Source organism: Alternaria incomplexa, assembly GCF_024043165.1.
Source record: "Alternaria incomplexa strain BMP 0042 chromosome Unknown scaffold_6, whole genome shotgun sequence".
Classification (NCBI taxonomy): domain Eukaryota; kingdom Fungi; phylum Ascomycota; class Dothideomycetes; order Pleosporales; family Pleosporaceae; genus Alternaria; species Alternaria incomplexa.
This window is the reverse complement of record NW_026249855.1, coordinates 1,777,325-1,800,368: the sequence shown is the minus strand read 5'-3', so window position 1 is coordinate 1,800,368 and position 23,044 is coordinate 1,777,325. Positions and strand designations below refer to the sequence as shown.

General features: G+C 53.0%; 5 protein-coding genes across 5 annotated transcripts; 3 read left to right on the top strand and 2 right to left on the bottom strand.

The window, feature by feature from the left end:
- Window positions 1-968: 968 nt before the first annotated feature.
- Window positions 969-3,329, bottom strand: J4E90_005157 (uncharacterized protein; the record flags this gene model as incomplete). Its single annotated transcript, XM_051434713.1, has 1 exon — window positions 969-3,329. The coding sequence occupies one exon, from the start codon at window positions 3,327-3,329 to the stop codon at window positions 969-971; it is 2,361 nt and encodes a 786-aa protein (XP_051291969.1).
- A 4,819-nt stretch (window positions 3,330-8,148) lies between these two features.
- Window positions 8,149-8,843, bottom strand: J4E90_005156 (uncharacterized protein; the record flags this gene model as incomplete). Its single annotated transcript, XM_051434712.1, has 2 exons — window positions 8,149-8,583; window positions 8,838-8,843. 2 exons carry the CDS (start codon window positions 8,841-8,843, stop codon window positions 8,149-8,151), a joined length of 441 nt encoding a protein of 146 aa, XP_051291968.1.
- A 1,378-nt stretch (window positions 8,844-10,221) lies between these two features.
- On the top strand, window positions 10,222-12,256 carry J4E90_005155 (uncharacterized protein; the record flags this gene model as incomplete). The annotated part of the gene is made up of 2 exons (XM_051434711.1): window positions 10,222-11,166; window positions 11,219-12,256. The coding sequence occupies 2 exons, from the start codon at window positions 10,222-10,224 to the stop codon at window positions 12,254-12,256; spliced, it is 1,983 nt and encodes a 660-aa protein (XP_051291967.1).
- Window positions 12,257-15,303: 3,047 nt separating this feature from the next.
- On the top strand, window positions 15,304-16,058 carry J4E90_005154 (uncharacterized protein; the record flags this gene model as incomplete). Its single annotated transcript, XM_051434710.1, has 2 exons — window positions 15,304-15,309; window positions 15,330-16,058. The coding sequence occupies 2 exons, from the start codon at window positions 15,304-15,306 to the stop codon at window positions 16,056-16,058; spliced, it is 735 nt and encodes a 244-aa protein (XP_051291966.1).
- A 1,020-nt stretch (window positions 16,059-17,078) lies between these two features.
- On the top strand, window positions 17,079-18,886 carry J4E90_005153 (uncharacterized protein; the record flags this gene model as incomplete). Its single annotated transcript, XM_051434709.1, has 2 exons — window positions 17,079-17,324; window positions 17,372-18,886. The coding sequence occupies 2 exons, from the start codon at window positions 17,079-17,081 to the stop codon at window positions 18,884-18,886; spliced, it is 1,761 nt and encodes a 586-aa protein (XP_051291965.1).
- Between the last annotated feature and the right edge of the window lie 4,158 nt (window positions 18,887-23,044).

The window sequence follows — 23,044 nt, the reverse complement described above, 5'->3', positions numbered from 1 at the left end:
GCAGTTAGTGTAACGTCGATGGAAGGATCGATGAACAGTGATAGTCTAAGTTCGGTGCATCGTCGAGCGGGATGACCCTGAGTGAAAGTGACTGACTTGCATAAGCAGGTTTGTGTCCAGACGTCTTGTACGGAACCGTGCTGGTGCAGGAGTAGTGTCGTTGGTACGGATGGGTCCTCCGACCCAATCATGGTGCTTCTGAACGCGACGTCACGTGGGCTGAGGAAATGTGTTTGATACCGCTCTTGATACCAGAGCGCTACCGAGGTATTTCGACGACGACCACAGATATCTTACTCTTTTCACGCTCAAACCTCTTCACATACATCATCAAGAGGCCCTTTCGAATTCTTTAGTCGTCTTTCCAAGTGTCAAAATGTTGCGCGCCTAAAGCGTCCAATGTTCCCCGGCACCGTTTCAGCCCAACTGTCAACAAGTTATTCCCAGTAAGGCTGCTACACTTCAGCACACCAAGTCGGGTATCATGATTACCGGCGTCTGTATGCAGTCTTGTCACGACCGTCTAGCCACCGGGGCTGTGGGCCACGAAGCAAGGATACAATGTGTCATCATCGGAGCATTGCGCAATACGGGAATCCTCTTCGACGACCGCTAAGGTTATCGCGTAACGCGGAGAAACATTATGGAATGCAGCACATTTGGTGCGATCTGGCGCAGATCGCGATCTTGTCCAAAGCAAGTACCACTTCTCTCCGAAAGTCTTCCTCTGAGATGCCATTCTGCTCCATCCCGGTTCGTTCATTCCTCAAAATGGCACTGTATGGCCTTGTGTTGCTAGTCACATATCGCGTTCCCAGCTCTGGGTGCATGAACAAATTGCAGACTCCATTTATGCAACATACTATTGGGTAATAAGACCGAGCCTTCTAACCCTACAAGTATACGGCGACGTGGCCTCGCCCCGCCTCTTGCAACCTCACAACCTTTGGGTTCTGTTGCGCTGTTTCTCAATCCCAGCGCTGCTCGAAATCCTCCAACGGCTGCGGGTCTAACGTACGAAGTGAAACGGTATCAGGCGCCGGTGACACTTCATCCTCCCAGGCATTACCTTCGGCTACTTCCGTCAGGGGCCCGTGATGCGGGTAGGCATCACGACGACCATCTACATCTGAATGACTGGGCCGGCGGTGATGCTGCAAAGTCTTCTCAATCTGTTCGCCAACCGATAGAGGCGTGTAGTACACAGATGAGTCTCTTAAGTCGATCGGAGATAGCGATGCCGCTGGAGGTTCGTCAAGCGACATTGCATCAAGGTTGGACTGAGTGAGTGGTGACGGCGCGGTCACGCGTGGGTCAAGATTGGGCATAGTCATCTCTTCAATCTGGTTTGCACGCAGCCTGTGTACGTGCGACGAATGCCGTGTATCAGTAAAAAAATCCTTGAGCTCCTGGCACGCATGAGCAACACTGTCGGCTAGACGGTCCTCCCAAACTTGTTGACCTCGTCTCGGATGATAATCGCCGTATGCCAAAGCATCGTCTTCAAACTTGTGACTGCTATGAGTTATGTGCAGCTGCTCAACCACGTACTTCCTTCGCCGTGCTGCAGAGGGCGACTTCGTTGATGATGTATGGGACGATTCAGGGTTCAGTTGTTTGACGTCTTCGGCAGACTCATCAGTACTACTCGGAGTGTCCTGACCCTCACCGCTGGAGTCATCGTCCCGTACGTCTTCCTTCTGAAACGTGGGTTGCGGGGCACGTCGGTGGATGTCGTACTGGAAGTTCGTCTTTCCCGTTCGCTTTTCGTCGATGAACTGGGGAAACTCGTTGAGTGCCTTTTGTGGCTGACCACGTCTGTTCATGCAGAATTTCTGAATCTCAGCGGGAGTAAAGAAGTCGGAGGGTATCATGCGCCCAAAGCGGCGGCCCATGCGGTTGAGCTCTTTCCGCGGCACAGTCACCTGCTTATCGCTGCCAAAGATGCGTGTGAATGTGATGCCAGCAGTGATATCATCAGCGAAACCGAGATACACTTGGGTGTCTACACGACCTGGGCGATACAAAGCTTCGTCCAGTGAATCGGGAGCGTTTGTTGTCAGCATGACGATGTGGCCTTCTCGCGATCCAGGTCCATCTAGAGTGTTCAGCAAACCACTTAGAGTGACCTTTGTCCTCGATGGGGGAGGCGGGGGAGGCGGTAACTTCTTCTTTCTAGAATCCACGTTCCTACGCTTCTTTTTCTTCGGCCTTGCATTCCATGAGCTTATGGACTCTGAACTACTCTCCTCCTCCTCTTCTTCCTCCTCCTCCTCCTCATCACTATCGTCATCGTTCTCTAAAGGCGGCGGCGCCATGGTGCGTTCACGGACAATGCCCGCGGCATCAATGTCTTCAAAAAGGATGACGCAGCGAGCGGGCAGGTTTTTCACCTGCCTCTGCAGCGTCGTATCATCCATGCCGGCAAGGTCGATGACACAAAGCGGCAGATTGTAGTGGCTCGCAATGGCTGTAGACAAGCTTGTCTTGCCTGTACCAGCTGGCCCGTAGAACAAATAGCCTCCTCGGTATGGCGTTCCATTCTGATAGTAATAGTCCTCCGTCCCATCGGCAAGGAAAACCTGGAGATCAGTCAGAAGCTCTTGTTTCTTGAGTGGATTCATGTCAATCGTCTCAAGACTACGTTTCCTCGAAGTATGGTGTATAGTGTTATGGGAAGAGACGTAACGGACAGCCAGGGACGTCATCTGGCCGCTGACAGTCTTATGAACGGCTTTCAGCAAGGCTTCAATGGGCTTTTTACTGCCCCACATGCAGCGTAACGTGAGTTTGTTAACGTAGCCTCGGCCATCCGGTTTGTACAGCAGGAATGGTACGCCTTCGTGGAAGAAAGGAGTGTAGCCAGCAGAAGCTATGAGGTGGTGAGAGTTGCTCTCATCATTGTTGGCGGTCTTTTGCTCATGCGACAAATCTTTCCACTCCAAATGCTCGAAAGTCGGAAGCCAGGCGAACAGCTGGTTGGATGGTTGCTTGCTAATCCACATCAAAAGGTCGGTGACAAGCGCATCGCTACTGTCGAGCTCAAGTGAGTTTGTGAGGTTCGAACTGAGCCAGTCGTATGTTGCCTTGCCATATGTGCGAGCGGGAATGCACAAAGAAATAGCCCAGACCAGATAGGTGAGGTCTATGCCTATGTTGCAATCGATCCAGACCTTGATAGCTTGAAACAGCGGCTTGTTCATGCTGTTCTCGATTGATGAGTCCATCAACGTCTCAAGGAAGTTCTTTTCATTCTTCACTCTTCGATCTTTCGTCTTCCGGCGAGAGTCATGGCGGCGCTCATCGTCATCCCAGCTATCATCGCTCATTGTTGAAACCGTTTCGACTGAGACTGTGGTGGGGCCGATAGCTGACAATTAGGAAAATAGGGGAGCGTACTGCGCTTCGCGTATGAAAGTGTTGAAGGTTGAACGGCCGTTGAGAGTTGCAGAACGGCTGTAGTTGATATAACTCCAAGAGAGCGGTACATTATATAGACAGAGAAATTCCTAGGAACAGTCGTGAAGGCTCGATTGGTTCGTGCTCTGCTTCGGCGCCTGTCGAGTGTGGAGTGAAAACACATCCGCTTGGAAACCACGGTCGGTATAGAACAACTTCCATCCGCTCTACAAAGTGGAGGATGCTTATTACCGGATCTGTTGCCAATGCTGCATTGTTAGCAGACTTTCGAACCAGGCAGATGGTGGTATGTGTTCTTGTGTCAGCTTTTTCAGATGTGTACGATCAGCTCCACAGATCATTGCATCAACCCCGATCATGTATAGGAAATTACTACGTAGTGACTTTGAACATGTAGCAGATTCTGGACGCGTCGAAGCGGAACGCGCGTGTGGCGACGTTGTAAGTGTGGACGCGATCATGGCTGGAATCTGGCGATATCCGCGTGAACAACAGTTTGCTTCGCGATACGCTTGCTGTGTGATTGTTATTTGCGATGAAAGTGTTGGGAAGGTGAAAGAAGGAAGTACTGCGAAGACGCGTGGCAGGGCCTGAGAGCGGGAAGCGCGCTAGCGCGCTCGGTCACCCAACCATCTCGTGATTCATGAGATCCCACCAGGAACAATCCACAGCAGCCTGACTGAGCCGAGACCGCCGCGCAACCTGCGATGAAGCTGCTCTTTCGAGTCGCGCATATTCTGCTGGTACTCGTCCTCTCGTCTCTGCTGATATACAGCGTCTATTACGCGTTCGCGCTTCTAGCGGAAGACCAGCAGCACAGCTCGCCGCAGTCAGTGCAAGCCGATTCCGAATCGGACACCGACGACGTATCTCGCAAGCCATCACCACAAGAAATAGTATGTGTCTTCCAATGGCCGCATCGAGATGGTCGTGTACTGACGTTACACAGGCTGCATCGATGAACACATTGTGGGACTACCTGGACGACTGGGATGAAGAGCATTGCAAGAATGTCTGCGAGGCTTCGTGGGTTGCCTGCCGACTGAGGAATTGCTATCACCTACCGGATGTCAAGAAGCAGGAGCTTTGAAGGTGGAAGCACGAGAACTCAGCCTGTTGGCCTGTATGCAAGCTCGCCGCAACGCCATTTTGAAGTTTCTCCAACATGTTTTGGCGCATCGCAGCCAAACCCACCACATCCCAAGAACAATCGTGTGGGGTTGCGCGATACTGGGAGATGTTCAATGCCGGAGTGCCCCACACTCTTCATTAATGTCCGAGACCGAGACTCTGTAACCCCAAAGTACTAGGAACACATGCGTCGCTACCATTCGCCCATGGAATCCAGGAACGCGGGCACCTATTTCGCGAAAACCGCTTCGATCTGCGACGATACTGGTCCTCAGGTGGTTTAAAGAGCTAAAGGACTCTCGCTGTGGCCCCAACGGGACCATTACAATCATCATGGCTCATCTCATCCTTGCCCTAGCCACAATGGCTACCTCGGTGGTGGCTTTCGACTGCACCCGCGAATATCTCCAGAACACAGCAGATTCCTACGTGGACCTAATGGCAACCGGCCAACACGACCGTTTCGAAAACATCGCCTACACGATGAAATACTTCGAAAACAATCAAACCGCCTCACTACTAAACGGCGTACCAGCCTTCGGTCTAACCATTGACGCCCACCGCTCCATTCTCGATACCACACAATGCAAGACAATGATCGAGCTCATCGTGACCGACATCAAGCATCCATACGTCATACACACGCAGATGACCCTAGACACCTCAGGCAACGTGAACCTCATCGACAGCATCGTAACCGACGCAGGCGACTGGGCCTTCAACGCAACCGGCACCTCCTACTGGAACAGCCAAGAAACCTGGAGCCCCATCCCAGAATCCAGCCGCGACACCCACGAGACCATCAAAGCAGCCGGCGAAGCCTACGCCGACCGCTGCAACGATGTCTCCGTCCACGTCCCCTTCGGCACCCCCTGCGCGCGTCTCGAAGGTGGTGCGTATACTGGTCGTGGAAATCTCTCGGCGAATACCTGTGATATTGGTGGGCTGCCTGAACATGTGCCCATGACTAATCGCAAGTATGTTGTTGATGAAGTGATGGGCGTTGTGGACATTTTCATGGGCTTTACGGGGCTGGATCGCACGAGGAATACGGAAGGGACGCCGGATAGTCATATGTTTCGGGTTGAGGGGGGGAGGATTAGGTATGTTCATACGGCGAGTGCGTGTTTTGTTTATGGGTGTGGGATGAATGGTACTGGTAAGTTGATGGGTCTGAAGTGTTGTTGATTCGTGCGCTGACCTATTGATAGGTATCCCACTTGGTCTTGGACGTCGGGCGTTGCATCAGCGAGCGCTCAAGCTTCACTAGCCGATCGTCTCACTTAACGAAAGGCTGAACGCGGCTGACGACGGGGTCGAGGTTGGCACGTTGATTAGAGACTATCAAGCGATACCACAATACCAAAGCCTGATGTAGACTCATTAGCTGTTCATTCCCTCTCTCGTCTCAGTAGTCTCATGGCCTTATAACCTTCGTCGAGCACCTCACAGCTCCTTCTTCAGTCCCAATGAACCCTCGCTTTCACCTCAGGATGATCCTCCAACCACTCCTCCACATCTCCTTCATCAACCACCAAACCAGGGTGCATCTTCATCGCATCAACAAGCACATCCCTAATCCCCTTGTCATCATCTAGCGTAGACGTAAACGCTTCCTCCAGCGCATCAGCCAAGTCCAGACCCTCATACTGCCAATACACATGCAAAACGTCCACGACGCCCTGGCGTGCGAAGGCTTTGAGGTCGTGCATGTCGAAGTAGTCGGCAACCGTATAGATGCGTACGTGCAGGAGGAGATGCGAAGCAGATAGCGTCTTACCAGCACACGGGCATTTGCGCTTGAAGATCTGCGGGGCGGTCGAGGGACCGTGCAGCAGAGCGTAGGTGCTGTGGTTGCAGTAGGCTGTAGGGTGGACGGTCTCGCCGCCGGGGAACTGGTAGGATGATGTGTACATGTAGTCTAGGATGTGCTTCATGGTAACCGTGTCGACGTCAGGGATTTGTACTTCTCGGCTGTTGGTCTCCTGCATTCAGTCAGTATGGCAGGTTTGTCAACGTTGTTGCTAATACTCACACTACCGTTGAAGCGAAACATGCGCGCAAAGTACGGCGATGAGGCTTCCAGAATGCTCTTATGGGTGATGAAGTGTCGACCTTCGCAGATGATGGTGAAGTCTGAGGTCTCGTCATTGAGTGCAAGCTTGGTTTCTTTGATCTTGGGCTTGAATGGTGTTGGAGGAGCGTGGTTTTCTTTGTCGAAGACCTGAGATGCTTTGACCTGCGGCGTCTTGGGGACGACCTTGCGGATAGTGGTCGCTTCAGTTGGAAGATCCATGGTTTTGATGTGATCCAGGGTCAGGATGGTTGTTGATCAACACGGGTATTGACAGCGGGCAATGTGTGACCAGATTCGTCACGAGAGCCACGAGCTCACATGGAAAGGCAGTGCTGGCCGCAGATTGTTTGGTACCGCTGGCTACTGTCGCCTAAAGCGGGTGGGGAGTCGCTCGCGCAGCCGGTCTCATCCCAGCTTCACGCGTTAAACCGATGTCGTTACCACGGCGATAATCGAATTGCCTGCGGAGCGCAGGCAGCGATCACTTTCCGCTCATTGATCTGTGATGGTGATGGTGAGCGTGAAGATGACACAAGGCAAACATGTGGCGCTGAAGAGATCAGCCCGCCTCTAGTAAGCTTTACAGGGATGGAGAGCGCGGCGATGTGCGCACCCGCCTCGATGACGCGCATGCACGTGTTGTGAATTCAGTGTATTGTCGTTTCATATATTTGTTAGAGTGATGACTGGCTGTTGATTGTGAGTGAAATAGTAGTCTTATGATTGTTACTTGCTTGAAGGCTGAAGGACTCTTAGGGATGAGAACGAAATGATACAATTTGAGTAGAAAGCTATGCGTTATATGTTCTATTTGATGCAGCTTCAATACTTCCAGCAGAACCGTGAGTGTCGGAAAGGTCAGTCTTGACGGCGAAAAGATATCGCGTTTAACCACCGTTGTGACGTCATCGCGACTACCTCAACTACGCCTGCGGAAACTCGCCGATGGAAATCGTCAGTCTGCCAATGGAAATCATGCGAAGCCCATTCGTCAAATAGATCAGCACCGCCGTGACCAATAACCCCCAGGCACACCTGAACATCTTCCCTCCTCGCCTCAACCCATACGAAACAAGCATCATGACGACACCAGTCATTACGACAAACTCCAACGTCTTCGTCAGGAGCAAGCCTCTGCCAATAAAGAGACAAGCGTCCCAATCGAAGATTACCATAGCCTCCCTAAGCCACGCGGCCGCCCTCATGAGCACGAGCTTATTCAGATGCTCTGGGTGTCGTCTCATAGCGACCTGCCCACTCATGTCGATCGCGATGCATACAGCCTGGACGACCATACGCATTTCGATCTTGGACAGATGAGCCCTGCAATCCCTACCCATTAGAGCGGAGAGAAATGCCATCTCAATGGGAGCGCCATAGAAGTCATCCAGCCCGATCAGAAGCCCTTTCGAGAAGAAAAGCAAGCTCAACCCCAACAAAGACACGAACACCAGCTTCATGTAGTACAGCCAGAAAGAGAATCCGTCTGTCCATGTCAGTTCTCGTGCGAAGAAGGCATATCAAAGTAGAGCCATCTTCTGTTCGTCATCTTTTGTATGTAACCGTCCTAGCAGGGGTACGTTGGCGACTTGCGGGCTTGCGAGTACAGAACCCACGAGCAAAGCGTGGTCGACCAGTGCTTGGGTGTAGGAATTCGACAAGACACGGCACATGATGTAGTTCATCGGGCTTCCATATGTTATGGCGAGAGGGGACGAGCAGAGAGAGCAGGTCGTCATGTTGAGCTTCAACGTCGTGATCTTTAGACACTCGCTGCCGATGAGGTGGCCGCAGGGTGATAGTCTTATGGCCTTGCATGGGAACTCGTTTGGATCGTCTTTGTTGTCGACGGCGTTGAATGGCTGCATGCATACGTAGCATTCGTCTTCTGGGTCGGGCGACTCGACGTCTTCTATTTTGTATGTTCTTAGTGCGGCTGTGATGCCATAGATTGGCTGAGAGGATGCCATTGCGACTTAAGTGATACTGAAGGATAGCTGGTTGTGAAGTGGTTTGGTAAGTTGTGATCTGATGCCAGTAGTTGTATCGAAGGCTTCGTGTTATAGTGGCATTCACGTGCAGTGTACTGATAGGCAAGAGTTAGTGAACTGAGTGAAACCGGTAACGAATAGTCACAACGTTTTCTATCCACGGTCTGCACCCTTTTAATGCTAAGCAGTAAGATACTTGCGACCAGCATGATCCAAACCATCATGTTTGCTGCTTTGCAGGACGCAACATAAGCTATCACATCGTTAGCCCCGCTTCTGAAGAATCTCAGACAAAACAAACTTACAATAAACTCCATGTTGTCCTCTCCACTCCACCTCCTCAGATCCAATTCCACCGTCTTCACAGCTTGGAACCCATGTCTTGCATACATGGGCGCACCCATGGGACTCGCTTCAAGGAAAGCCTCAACGCCGACCTCATCCGCCTTCTCACAGCCCCATCGCACTAGCATACTCCCCGCTCCCCTCCTTCCATGTTGCGGCAATGTAACCAGTGTATCTAGCACATAGTACGGCCGTCTCCCTAGAATATCCCGCTTGTTCGAGTTGAACAATTTGAAGAGTTCCGCGAACATCTCCGGGTCACTTTCTTCGTATGGTGGTGGGACGGTGAGACCAGCATCGACTTCTTCCCAGGTACGTTCTTTCGCGCCCTCCTCTTTGGGCTTGACGTAGCGCCAACGTGCGCCCGCGATCATCTCGCCGGTCGATGTGTCGACGCACTTGACGTAAAGTATGCCCTTGTTGGTTATACCATCGCGGATGTCTTCTGTCACTTTGTCGAGGGTTTCCTGAGATGGCTCGCTGCGGGCATAGAGGATCTTATTAACGGTGGGTCGAAAGACTTCGTGACGTATGCGCATGTATTGCTCTGCTTCTTCGGGCTTGAGAAGCGAGACTGTGAGGTTAGGGTTTGGCATGTTGATGGTTGGATGGCTCTGTAGGACAGAGACGAAAGACACTACTCGACAGTGAAATGTAGGTAGTGGTACTGAGAAGCAAATCAAGAAATCTGCTTGTACTTATGTACTGATGTGTCTGCCTAGGGCAGAGTCATACCTTCCGCGTTTGGCGTCGCCCGGCATGCCTGTCGGAATCGGAGTAGTCGACCAATAGAAGTCCGAAGCGAAAGGAGTTGGAGATGGGATATGATTCTTCTTACCCAGAAAAATGATGTACCTGTCATTCTACATCCTGCACGCAAAAGAGCTGACGCGGTGGCCTTGTCACGTGGCCATCAATGGATGCCCAGGTGATGCAGCGGAGGTTGTTTCCTGCGGGGGAACAGGACATCATTCAGGGCTTAATTACCCGTTTGCGGCGGAACGTCTTTTTAGTGTACCATTTTTCAAGATGTATGATTCTTCACTATTCACTCACGCTGTCTCATGTTGAGTTTAGACATATTGCTATGGTGTTGTTGTGTTACATGATGAGACCGCGAGTGGTGGTGCTGCGAGGTGCTGACTGCGGAGGCTCGCCTAATCCTACCGCGTACCAAGGTCATCCCTGCAACAATTTCTCCCTCACTTTTGCGATCGCGCCCCTGTAGCTCTCGTTGCACATTCACGACAAACCACAATGGCGCCCGCAAAGACGATCCCGCACAAGTCCGGTGGTCACCAGCGCTACGCACCCGAGAAGGCGAAAGACCCTGCGCGATTCCAGTCCGAACTCGAGGGCTCAGACGACGATGCAAATGCAGGCGCACTGCAGCCGGTGAAGGAACCACAGGACGATGACTTTGAGGGGTTCGGCTCCGAGGAGGAAGTTGGAGACAACGGAGCTCAGGACGAGGAAAGCGATGACGAGAGCATAGACATCCAGACGGAGAAGAAGCAGGAAAAGCCTGTCTTGCCGAAAGATGCTGAGGAAGAAGAACTGGAGCGCATGATCTTTGGCGACTCTGAAGGCTTCCGGCAGGGTCTGGAGAACTTTTCGCTCGACCCGACCGCAAACGCATACGGCGATTCATCGGACGAACCTGGCGCAGTAGAGGCCGACCTCGACGCTGTGGCAGATCAAGATCTATTCTTCTTCGATGCTGGCCCAGTCGCTGCGCCTGCGGGCTCCGTTGCTGCAAAGGCAGAAGAATCAGACGAGGACGATGGCAAGCCGGCCTGGGAAGATAGCGACGACGAGAGGCTTGTAGTCAGCTTGGCGTCGGTGCCACAACTAAGGAAGCTGCGAGAGACGGCAGATGACGACATGGTCAATGGCAAGGAATATGCGCGGCGGTTACGGAAGCAGTACCAGAGGCTATACCCTACGCCAAAGTGGGCTGCGCATGCGACAGGCAAGGCCAACAAGAAGCGCCGACGGGATATGGATGACGATGAGAGTGGCGACGAGTCTACGAGCGACATGGACGTGGACGAAGAGGATTTGTCTACACAGCCATTGGCCAAGCTACTCAAGGATGCGGATGTTCTGTCACAAACCTCACGAAGCGTGGCCAAGCGGAGGAAGGTGCAAGCAGGCACAATCGACATTCAGCGACTGAAAGATGTCGCAAAGGCTGGCCCGGTGAGTATTGCAACGCCATTGTATAGAATCCTCTTACTGACTGCCACTACAGTCTGCCATCACGTCCCTCTCCTTCCATCCCGCGTACCCGCTGCTCCTCTCCTCCGGTCCTAGCTCAACACTATACCTTCACCACGTCAACCCCAACCCACCCAACCCGAACCCTCTCCTCACATCCCTGCACATCAAAAAGACTCCTCTCGTCACAACAGCCTTCCACCCTTCACCTTCCGACTCGCGCATCTTCCTCAGCGCGCGTCGCCGCTACTTCCACGTCTGGAATATCGCGACCGGCAGAGTGGAGAAGGTGTCGCGTGTATACGGTCACCAGCACGAACAACGGACAATGGAGAATTTCTCCCTCTCACCGAACGGCAAATACATGGCTCTTCGGGGCTCCTCGAGAAAGGGTGGCGGTGTTATCAACATTCTGGATGCAAGGACACTGCAGTGGGCGACACAGGTGCGCGTCGAGTCAAGAGGGGGTGTTGCTGACTTCGCATGGTGGGGCGACGGCACTGGTATGAGCATTGCGGGCAAGAACGGAGAGATAACGGAGTGGAGCGTTGAAGGAGGCGTCATAGGAAGATGGAACGACGAGGGTGCTGTGGGTACCACAGTCATCGCACTCGGTGGTAAGAGCGGACGTGAAAGCTGGATAGGTGGCGATCGATGGGTGGCCATTGGCAGTTCCAGTGGCGTAGTCAATGTTTATGACCGGCGAGCATGGAGCGAGAACGACCCCTCAGTCAAGCCTGCCAAAGACGATTCGAATGGCGGTATCCCCAAGGCACCGAAGCCGGTACGCGACTTGCAGAACCTGACGACACCAATTTCGCATCTCGCATTCACGGCGGATGGCCAGGTACTCGCCATGGCGAGTCAATGGAAGAATAACGCCATGAGGCTGGTGCACCTCCCATCGGCAACCGTATTCAAGAACTGGCCTACCGAGAAGACACCGCTTGGCAGAATCACAGCAGTCGCATGGGGAAGGCCGAGTGAAGAGGAGGAGAGAGAAGGCAGCCTCGCACAGCTAGCAGTCGCCAACGAAGCTGGACATATTAGAATGTGGGAGATAAGAGCTTGAATTTTGGAAGCGTCGACGTTAGAGGACGCCAAACCACCAGTGTTTCCGGACCAATCTGGTGGCTGGGAGTTTTGACCGAGAGTACTGCACATGTCCAACACAAGAAGGCTAACATGTCTTCGAAGATGCAGGGTAAATGATTGCCTCATTTCTTCACCACAGTGATGAGCAAGCTGCGTCAGCTGCGAGGGATCAGTCAAGCGCGGGTTCTTACAAGCTGGATCGCAACTGCTGCGAATTCCCGAGCCGAGAACGGTCAACAAATATTCATCTCGCTTTCCAACTATTTTGCAAACATGTCGCATCGTCCTCACTCTGGCCATCGATATACAGTCTATGCTTACTCTGTTTTCACCGCAATCATGGCAGGTACACTCCCCACGCACCTGGACTTATTACACGCGTCTCTCATGACTGTCCTCCATCACCACAACAGCACTTTTGGATACCTCTTGCACCACAATCATTGCACAACAGCCTATCAGCAACATCTTCGCAAGTGCATCATAGCAACAACATTTCCTCTCTCATCATGGGCAAGAACAAGATCCGCAGTAAGGACAAGTCGAGGAAAGAGAAGACCTCCATAAGCGACACGAATGGCTCAAGCACCCCTTCGACATGGACATCTTCTCACGGGGCAGTTATAACCAGATCCACTAGCAATACATCTGATCGTCGCCAGCTCCCAACAGAACCCCCAGGGAAAACGCTCTGTGTTCCTACCATCACCTCGCTCAAAGACACAACTACATCCAGCCCTTCCCCCGGTTCATCGCCCGCTCCTCCGATAACACGCGGAAGGGGCGCAAAAGACAAACGAGACTCGGTCATCTCAAGCACATGGGAAGGTCCAAAGCAGGAATCCAAACTTAAAGCTACCACCGCAGCCCGACCTCGATGGGGCTTCAGGCCTCGCAACTGGTGGCCATGTCGCATCATACGCTGGATATACCAATTCTTCGTCGCTCTGACTCGGATACGCTGGACCGACAAGCAGATCTCCAAAGATCTCATATTAACACTAGCCTTCGTCGGTATAGTCGTGGCCGGTGGCTACGTTGCCTTGGACATACTGCTCAACGCAATACCCGGTGTCTCGGCTCAAGCCGTAGATGGCAACTGCAGCATTGTCTATGTCACTGTTCCTGGACCAATCATCACCATTTCGCTCGTTGGTGCGTCGCCGACCAATCCTGCGAAAGGTACGTACTACTTTTCCGTTGTGAATAGTACGACGGAGTGGCTGGACAGTATTGCCCCGCCGAGTCGGTTCAGTACATTCCCTACCAAGACGGCGGATGTTACGCCAATTGTCTCCTCGGTAGGGGTGACGAGTATGCCATCTTCTGGTGCTGCTGTTGTGTCTTCGACGTTGAGAACGACTACATCGGCTCTGTTCTTACCGGGTCTATCGACTTCGTCGTCTGTAAGTTCACCTTTGTTGGGCTCAACATCATCTGAGATATCGAGCTTACCTCGGCCTATCAATCAACCACAGAGACCTTATCCGTCGTATCCTGCTTCAACGAGCGTTGTCACTATCAGCAGCGGGTCGTCTACTTCCGTCTTTACGCTGTCCACCAATCTGTCGCCGTCTCCAATTTCTACAGTTCTGAACACTGCACCCTCACCAGTCCTTTCGTTAAGCACTCCGCCGGGTCTGAGCTCAAGCATGTCCCCAAGCACGCCTGGTGGAATTTCTTCGGCGCCTCCAAGTGGTTCAAACGTACCAACGATTTCAAGTGCACCTACAACGTTGACAAGCCCATCCGGTAGCTCGGCTACCCTCCGCCCCGGTACATCAACAACTACTGGGGGCTCTTTCGTTTTCCCATCCACGCAGAGCGATGGCTTTACCGTCTCTCTACCTAGTCCCACTTCAGGACCACCTCTTTCTGCAGACATATCGTCAAGTACCCCCATAAGCTTATCGAGCAGTATCGGCAGTTCTGCAATACCGCCGTCAACAGATCTTACACGATCGCTATCTACATCTACTCCCCTCTCGCCAAGCAGCTTGGCTCCATCTACTCTTCCCACCAGCTTAGGCAGCTCTTCCGTCGTGTTATCGACAGATTCCACTTCGTCGCCCCCCTCGACGTCCTCAATTGGCAGTTCCAGTTCGGCATCGTCGATGTTATCGAGCTTGACTACGTCATCCACTCAAAGCTTTACATCCAGCCCTACATCGTCGTTGAGCTCGCCGAGTCAGCCTTTGACTAGCATAATAAGCTCAAGTACTTCTGTCGGCTTTGCCACACTGTTCCCCATTACGAACTCGTCATCGACGCTGAGCTTCAACTTGACGTCTAGCTCTTCTACGCTGTTGACATCGAGCACCATGACGAGCTCTTCAGTCGGCTCTAGTTCTTTGGATGATAGCTCTTCGTCGTCCGTTAGTAGCATAGGCCTTCCGTCCGCTACTACCTCGTCCAGTTTACTATCGAGCTCTGGTTCAGTTTCGCAAAGCACATTGACTTCGAGTCTGACCGCCACCACCTCGTCTGGGTTACTATCGAGTTCTGTGCCACTTTCGCAAAGCACTTCGGCTTCTATTCCGACCGCCACCAGTGTGTCCAGGTCACCGTCAAGCTCTATTTTCATTTCGCAAAGCACCTTGACTTCCAGTCCGACCGCCAGCACCGCGTCCAGCTCACTACCAAGCTCTATCCCAGTTTCGCAAAGTACTCTGACTTCTACATTGACGTTGACGACAACTACCTCTCCGCTAGCGACGTCGTCTGCTCCTCCAGGCTTTAACGCCACGTCTTTGTTTAGCGCTCGGGCTTTGACGAAGGTGATATCGTATGGGGATGTCGCCATTAGCTTCGTTTTTCCGTCACCCAACATCTCAACGACCGTGTCGTACTGGACCGGAATATACCCCACGGTGACTGGACCGGAGCCATCAGATCTGCAAACTATACCTTTGACGACACGGACTGAGCGCCAGACCCCAATCTCGGCTCTGCCATCCTTTGAGATCTTCTCATCCCGATCCAGACGTTTCAAGACGGTAGTGACGACAGTGTTCGAAGACGAGGATGAAGGTACGACATCACTTGCGAAGCGGCAGGATGTTCCAATCACTGTTGTTGTGCCTACCCCCACCCTGGAGACAACAATACTTGCGACAACGACTGTGGCTATTCCGGATGCACCAGGGCCTTCGTCCTGCGGTGAGTCGGGCAATTTCACGCTGACATTCGATGACACCGTCACCGGCGATGATGACAACACTATACTGCTTGTCGCCAGTGGCATGAAGAACCCATACCACCATCTCTTCTACGGAAACGGATACACATACGTACCTGACATGTGGGAGCCATACCCCGCAATTTCCCAGCCAAACATCGCCATGTTCCTGCCTCTGACGGGGCGGCTCCTTCCCAACACGCCATTCGCAGGCACGATGCTTCCTGGCGAACTCGGCGCCGGACCACGAGCGTCAGTCAACGCATATTGGTTCAACGCGTACTCTGCCCACTTTGGCTGCGCTCTCAACGGCCTCACACCTTGTACATTGCGCATATCGGGCTATCGCTACGACACCACCCTCCAACAGGAAGTGCTTGTCGCAGAACAAAACGCGACTATCCCGGCATGCTGGGGTTACATCAACTGCCGCCTCACTCAGATCTTCTTCAACGATGACTTCCGCGCACTGTCTGGTATCCAGTTCAATGCCTACACATACAACCTGGGTATACCACAGGTGCACATGATGGATGATCTGCAGATGGAATGGTACAACAACACCTGTTCGGCGGGTATACTACGGATAGGACACAGCTAGTGTAGATCTAGGGTGTGGCGAGGTTGAAGTCATCTCATCGGGTATACAATATGTTGTTGGAGATGGCGATGATAAGATTAGCATAGTATATCTTGGTGAGCAGTATATCTAGACGAGAGTTGAATACAGTTAGTCCACATCAAATGCGCCACTCTTCCTGCAGATGACCGTGATGAAGCCTCAGGTGACGGCTAGACCGTCGCGCTGCAATGAGGCGTGAGCTCTCCATCCGCGTCGATTGGCCGTGCACGGCAATCGTCGTCCGAGATGTGTTCCAAGGTGTTTCAGACGGGGGGTGCCATGTGAGCTGGAGGGCATCCGAAGACGCGTCGGCAGCCAGCCACGGAAGGAACGACGCGTAGCGTGGGTGCCAGCTCTCCACGGCGACTTCCCTCGTCGACGTCCAGGGTCCTGTTATGGCGTCACGCGGCGCCGTCGGATTTCCATGTCACGCGCGAACCGCTGAGGCTGCAGCTCCACGCGGTGCGCGCATATCGATATAGCCGGCGTATCATTCTCCAGCATAGCTCTGAATTTCCTTTTTCTTCCTTCTCCAAACCTCGCTGCAGCTCTCATTCGTCTTCCCGTCTTCGATTGTCGCATGTCCTGTTCCCGCCTCAAGCGACGTGCCGCATCTGCCTTTACCGCGTAGATACTAGCGTTTGCGCGGCAAGCTTGACCTCTTCACGGGTGCAGGTGATAGCAGTCTCTTTCTCGGCTTTCGCTGCTCAGAGGGAAATTCTCTCACTGCTCCGCCGAAGGTAGACCGCCGACCCAGGCCCGAGGCCCGCTACCACAATTTGCAGAGCTATGGCTACCTTTGCGCCGACCAATTTTCCCTCAGACGTCCGAGACAAGCCCCCCCACCAAGAGCCCCCACCACAGCATCTCCAACACCACGGACCCTTCTCCCATCAGCTCAACCCGCCCACCGCGCCTCAGTCTCAGTCGTCGAACCCCCCGCCGCAGATAGCCAGACGTGCCTCGCGCGACCTCAGGCCCCAGCACTCCAACGGCGCAATGGCGGGCGCGAATGGCCATGGGCCCATGGCGGTGCCGGGCGGGCGCGCCAACGGCCACGAGCATAGGGCAAACTTGCGCGAGATGGGCTTTGCCGGCCCGCGCAGCCCCCCAAACAACAAGAACACCTCACACGTCCCCTGCAAGTTCTACCGGCAAGGCGCATGTCAGGCTGGCAAGGCGTGTCCGTTCCTGCACTCGGATGAGCCGCTGACGGAGCGGGCGCCCTGCAAGTACTTCACCAAGGTAAGACATGTGCGGGAGGAGGTGAATCATTACTAATCCTTTCCCAGGGAAACTGCAAGTTCGGCCAGAAATGCGCCCTCGCCCACATCCTCCCCAACGGTCATGTCGTGAACCGCGGAAACGCCGGTAATCACTTTAGCCGCATGAACATTCCACACCACCAGGAGATGCCCATGAACAGCTCGCTACTTACCATGCAGGCACACATGGGCGGTATGCAGCCAGGCTACCCGTATGCCATGCCCGACGAGTACGCGAATCAGAAGAACCAGTACGACATGATCCCGACCATCGACACCACCTTCTCTTCCCACCCCGGCTCCAACTATGGCTCGCCGCCGAACGAAAACGGCCGACTCCCGATATCGCCGACACAGAAGGGCTTGAGTGTGATGGATGTAGGACTTCCGGCGTCTTTCGACAGTCAGGGTGTCTCGACCATGGCGCGATACGGTCCCATTGCATCTTCAGTACCCGCCAAGTTCCTCGCAAACTCCCCGCCGTCCTCGTACCAAGCCGATTCGCCAGCGCTTCGAAATCTACACGACTCCGCGTTTGGAGACGGTCTGCGGAGGGGCATTGCGGGATTGGGGTCGTCTCCACCAGAGTCGGTAGAACAGCCAGTTGGACGGAGGATGCTACACTCTGAGCTTGCCGCGAACCGCTCTCGAGGCATCATGTCATCGAGTGTAGGCGCGCGACCAACATACAAGGACGAGGAATGGGATGAGACGGACATGATTGGCAAATTCGAGGAGGACCTGCTGCCTAATTCGCTGAGCGATCTTCTGACACCACAGGAGAAGATGCGCCGCTTCTCGCGCGACCAGGGCGAGAGCGATAACCGCACCTCGCAGTCCAGGTTCGGAGTCTCGCCAACAGCGTCAGACCTCAAGTACGGATCACCATCAGCAGCCACAGCTTCTCCCTCGCGATTCCAGTCCATGTGGGCCAAGCCTCGAGGACCGACTTACGATGGAGGATTCGAATCAGGCTCACTACCCGGCCAGTCAGCCTTCGGACACGTCGGCTCACCCCTCCGCAACTCAAGCCTCCACCCAGGAGCCAGCCCTTCGCTTCGCGCCATGAACCGACCGACTACAGGCGACATGAGCCCATACCTCGCCTCACCCCCGCGCCAAGCGTCGATGTCCATGATCAGCCAGCAACTCTCGCGCACCCGCATATCAGCCCGCGACGAAAGCGGTATCACCAGCAACCCCGTCCACCCCGGTATCAACCGCGTCACCTCCGCATCCAGCATCGGCAGTTCCAGCGGCCGTCTCGGTATCGATCGCGCTGTAAGCAGCAGCAGTATCAACCGCGAGAGGATCGAGGAGGAGCAGGGTCTGTTCAGCATGGAAGAGGAGGATGATCTGAACAAGAGCAGGGACGGCGCTTCGACTACCTCTAGCAACAGTAACAAGCGTTTAAGTGGTCTGTCATGGGGTAGTGGTGGCAAGGGTAGCCCGAACCTGGCTCCTGTTGGCGGTCATCGGACTGCGGGTACTTCTGCGCTCGGCAAGGAGACGGGTGCGGGTGCTTGGGGCGGGAATGCTTGAGGCGATGGATGACATCGAGACGAAGTACGACGATAGCGAAGACCTACCCCGGACGCCTAGAGCCAATTCAGCACCCCACCCCACGACCGTCATCTCTACGACATTCTTCCCCTAAATCACTCCCAAAAGAAACCAGGTTGGAAAATTCTCAGCGTTCCCGGCGCAACTTGCATACAGGGTCCTATTCCTCCCACAATACGGACCCTAATCCCTCCCATCTTTCAAACGGCATATACATAAAAGTCTGTTAGCTTCGGCTTGGCATGATCAATCGCGAGGTATTCAGCTGGCGTACATCATAACGGCACGGGCATGTATCACCTCCATCTTCTTTCCTATTATTTCCTTTCCTTTCTTTATGAGTGGGCGTTCGTGCGTTTGTGCCTTATTTTTCTTCTTTCCACATGAATGGTGCGTCATGGGCAATGGAGTTTCACACAAAGACAATGGCTAGTAGCGCTCTTCTCATCGCGGCTAGGCTTCTGTATGGGGTTAATGTAGTGGATGCGATGAAGGTCTTACTGGAAACAAGTATTTACGATGACATATGAATGAGCATGGATGGATGGATGAAATGGATGAATGGGTGGATAGGTAGCTTTGGCTGAAATGTATATATACACCATTATTCTATGAAGAATCTTCCACTTGCGTAAGAGCGAGGTAATTCCGAGTCCCATTGATAGTAGCGACCTGCAGGCGCCTTTGAGTCGAATACCCTCACGTTCCTCTGTACTGCGTGCCGCCAGTCGCTGGGCGGCGTTTGTCAGCTGGTGAGGGCTGATCATGAATGGCGTGGGCATCCGGGAATGGTGGGTACGGCGTGTGCCGTTGACGTTATGTATGTGGATACTGAATCTCCTCGAAATGACTAGGAAATCTGCTTGGGTTGGAATCAGACGCCGTGTCGAGTGGCTACACCTCCGTGGGATTTGGGAAATCGAAGTCGCTAACCGGGTTACCAATATCGGCGGGGTCATTGCCGGATTGAAGAAACTTGTCAAAATCGAAGGTTTCAAGTGCTCCAGCATCGTCGCCAAAGTTCAGGCCTAGATCAAAGCCATTAGGCTGGTGCTGAATCAGTATATGTAGGGTCAAAGGTTATAAAGTACACCTACATCGCCGTCTATGGTGCCGAAACGAGGACCCCCGTGATCCATGGCTTGGTCAGAAGGAGGAACAGGCTGAGTCTCCTCATCATCTGCAGTGCGTCGAACCTTTGCAGGTATGAGCAATGTATCCGACTGGCCGTGATGTCTACGCGTATGAGCATTGAGTGCTGTTCTCTTTCCAAACCCAATGCGATAGTATGGGCAGGACGCTGTCTGACAATACACGCGTTGGATGTGAACATTCTCATGCTCCAGCCGGAGTTGCTCAGTGGCAAAGCCCTGCGATAGCCTTTCACAGTGTGGGAAGCGGCATCGAAAAGCGGTGGAGGCATATGATTCCTGAAACGCTCGAAGTGTTACTGGCGCGATACCTTGTACCTCGTGTTGCGCTAAGAGATACACGACAGCGCTCTCGTATACGTGGGCGAGTCTGCTGAAGAGCGTTCGGTCGTTGTTGAGTACGTAAGTCACGATATCTGGAATGGCTTTGTGAGATACACGGAAGTAAACGATCGAGTTCGAACCTACCTGAACTATTGTCGCCATCGAACTGGCCAACCAATCGCCTGAACTCCAGTACGTCGGCCATCAATCCGTAGATGGGCATATTGGAAAAGTGTCTGAAGGGTTCATCGGCCTGGTTATGGTTGATTTCGCCCGGTGAGTTGGTCTGGGTTATGGTACGTCCGAGTGCATGCAGACAACTTTCGTGTCCTTCGTGCATTCTCGCTAGATGGTGCTGAAGTGATCGACCCAGGCCAAGGGTTCCCCGCTTTGATGCGTATTGCGAGCAATGTTCAATCCAAAACTCTATCGCGTATGGTAAAAGCCTATAGTTACCACTCGCGATGAGAGCAAGGTGGTCTGTAGAGTTATTTCCCAAGCGTACGAGTTCCAGACCGCGCGTAATGACGATGGCGCAGGCGGACGATGTGTCTAGTGCAGCATCGACTGCTGGAACAATTCGGGGGTTTGGAGCCTTCAGGAAATATCTGCTTAATCGTTAGACCCTATGACTCTTGCTCATCGGTTGACTTACTCTGTCACCGAAAAATGAACTGGTACTATCGTCGAATCCGGTAGTTCCTCGATTAGTGGCTTACAGTGGTGAAGTATAGAGGCGACAGGTATACTTCTCATCTGGGGGCTCATGTCGTCTGGAAACATAGATATGGCGTGCAGTAGCTCCGACTTGTGCAAAGGCCTTCGTGCGAAACAGATCCAGCTCATGATACGCGGAACGCCTCCATAAATCTGTGTGCCTGGAACACGGCAGAGACGTGTCACGATGTGCTCGTAAAGGTCCTCTAGATCAGGAGGAAGGTTATCAACGATTGTACGTAGCACCTCAGGGGTATACACCGTTTTGAGTGATTCCAGCACGAGGTTCACCCAGAGGAACATCCCTGTATGAGTGTTAAAACATGAATGTTGATTCAGCAAGTTGGGCAGGACGTACCCTGAGACTTCTCAAGCAGAGTCTTCTTCACATGAGCCATGATCGAGCAATCAGGGTCAAGCTCTTCCAAGTGCTCAGGAAGATCGCCAAGTCTTTTATCGACAAAATTGGCAATCGCATTAGTGACGGCAGAACTCTCGTCGCCCTTGCTGAGGGATATCGTTATTGAGGATTTGTCCTTCTTGCGTCGCGAAATGACCATAGTCTCTCGGCTGGCGATCATGATCTTGCAGATATAGGAGGACTGGTCGGTTGATATCATCTGCGAAAGATCCTTGAGAAGCTCCGTTTGATCTCGTTCAGCCCATTCATCGATGCCGTCTACGATAAGCCGCACGGATCCCAACCCTTGAAGAAGTTCAGTAAGAAGAGCCAGTAATGCTTTCTTCGTGGGTACTGGGTGTGATTTGAAGTAGACATCATGGACGTAGGTGGCGAGATCCTGGTGTTTTTGAATCACTTGCGAGATAAGGGATCGCAGGAGACGGCTTAGGCCATCGGATTGGCTTCCAAGAAAACTACAGAAGTAGTAGATAACATGGATGGCGTTCGCCTCGGTGTGTTGCACAAGCACAGAGCATATGGTAGACTTCCCTTCACAGAGGTCAGCAAGTGAGTAGCCATGGCGGTACTTTGACATACCTGCCCCGGGTTTTCCGCAAAGCCAAAAAAAGGGATTCTTTGCGCTATCTCCCAGCCATTGCTCAGTGGCTTCGTGTTGTATGAACCAATCGCAGCTGCCTGGCAAGTAATGTTGGATGCGCCGGTCGAGAGAGTCGGCTGGGAGAACATCGGTCGTTCCCAACCACGCCAGGACTGTTTGAACCTTGACCTGAATTTGGTGTGTATAGTCAGCCCGTGTCTCATATACACTGAATGTACTATTCCGCACTCACTGTAGCCCACTCGCGCTCTTGTTGCTCCCAATTGTCATTGTCGGCTTTGCCACGTCGGATGGATTCAGCGATGTCCGCTGCAGCAGCTTCCTTGTCGGCTAGCTCGCTGTGATACGCCAGGCTCTGCAGTATCCCATTGAATCGTGATTCAAAGCCAGCCCACGTGGAACCGAAGAATATAGACCATGCTATAGCTAGTGAGAACAACATAGTGGCAGGCTGCTAGTGTACTTACATTTCCTCTTCACAAACTTGTAAGCTCGACGATGAAACTCTACAATGTCAGAATATACTAGGGCTAGCACGTTCTGAAAGTTGTGATCGTTCACAAGTGCAACGCCAAGACGATCAAGGCGAGAGATTATGTCCCCAATTTTGCCGTAGGCTTCTATCAACTTTTCGAAGGCACTGATAGAATCGGCCGTGATCTGTCTTTACAGTAAATAATCCGGCCGCCGTCTATACGTGCGACTACTCACCATAAGCATCAGCTTTACCGGTGCCCAGATCCAAGGTAGAAAAGGCGTGCCGTTGCACAGCACCTCGACTACCTTGGAGTAATGCTTCATTCCCCGAAGGAATGGATCCAGCCGAGCCATATTTCTTTGCATCCGCCGACCGCGGAGCTCTTGCTCGATCCGTATCGCCGCCTCTCGGACATCTTTCAGCTGGGTGTTATGGAATTGTCGTT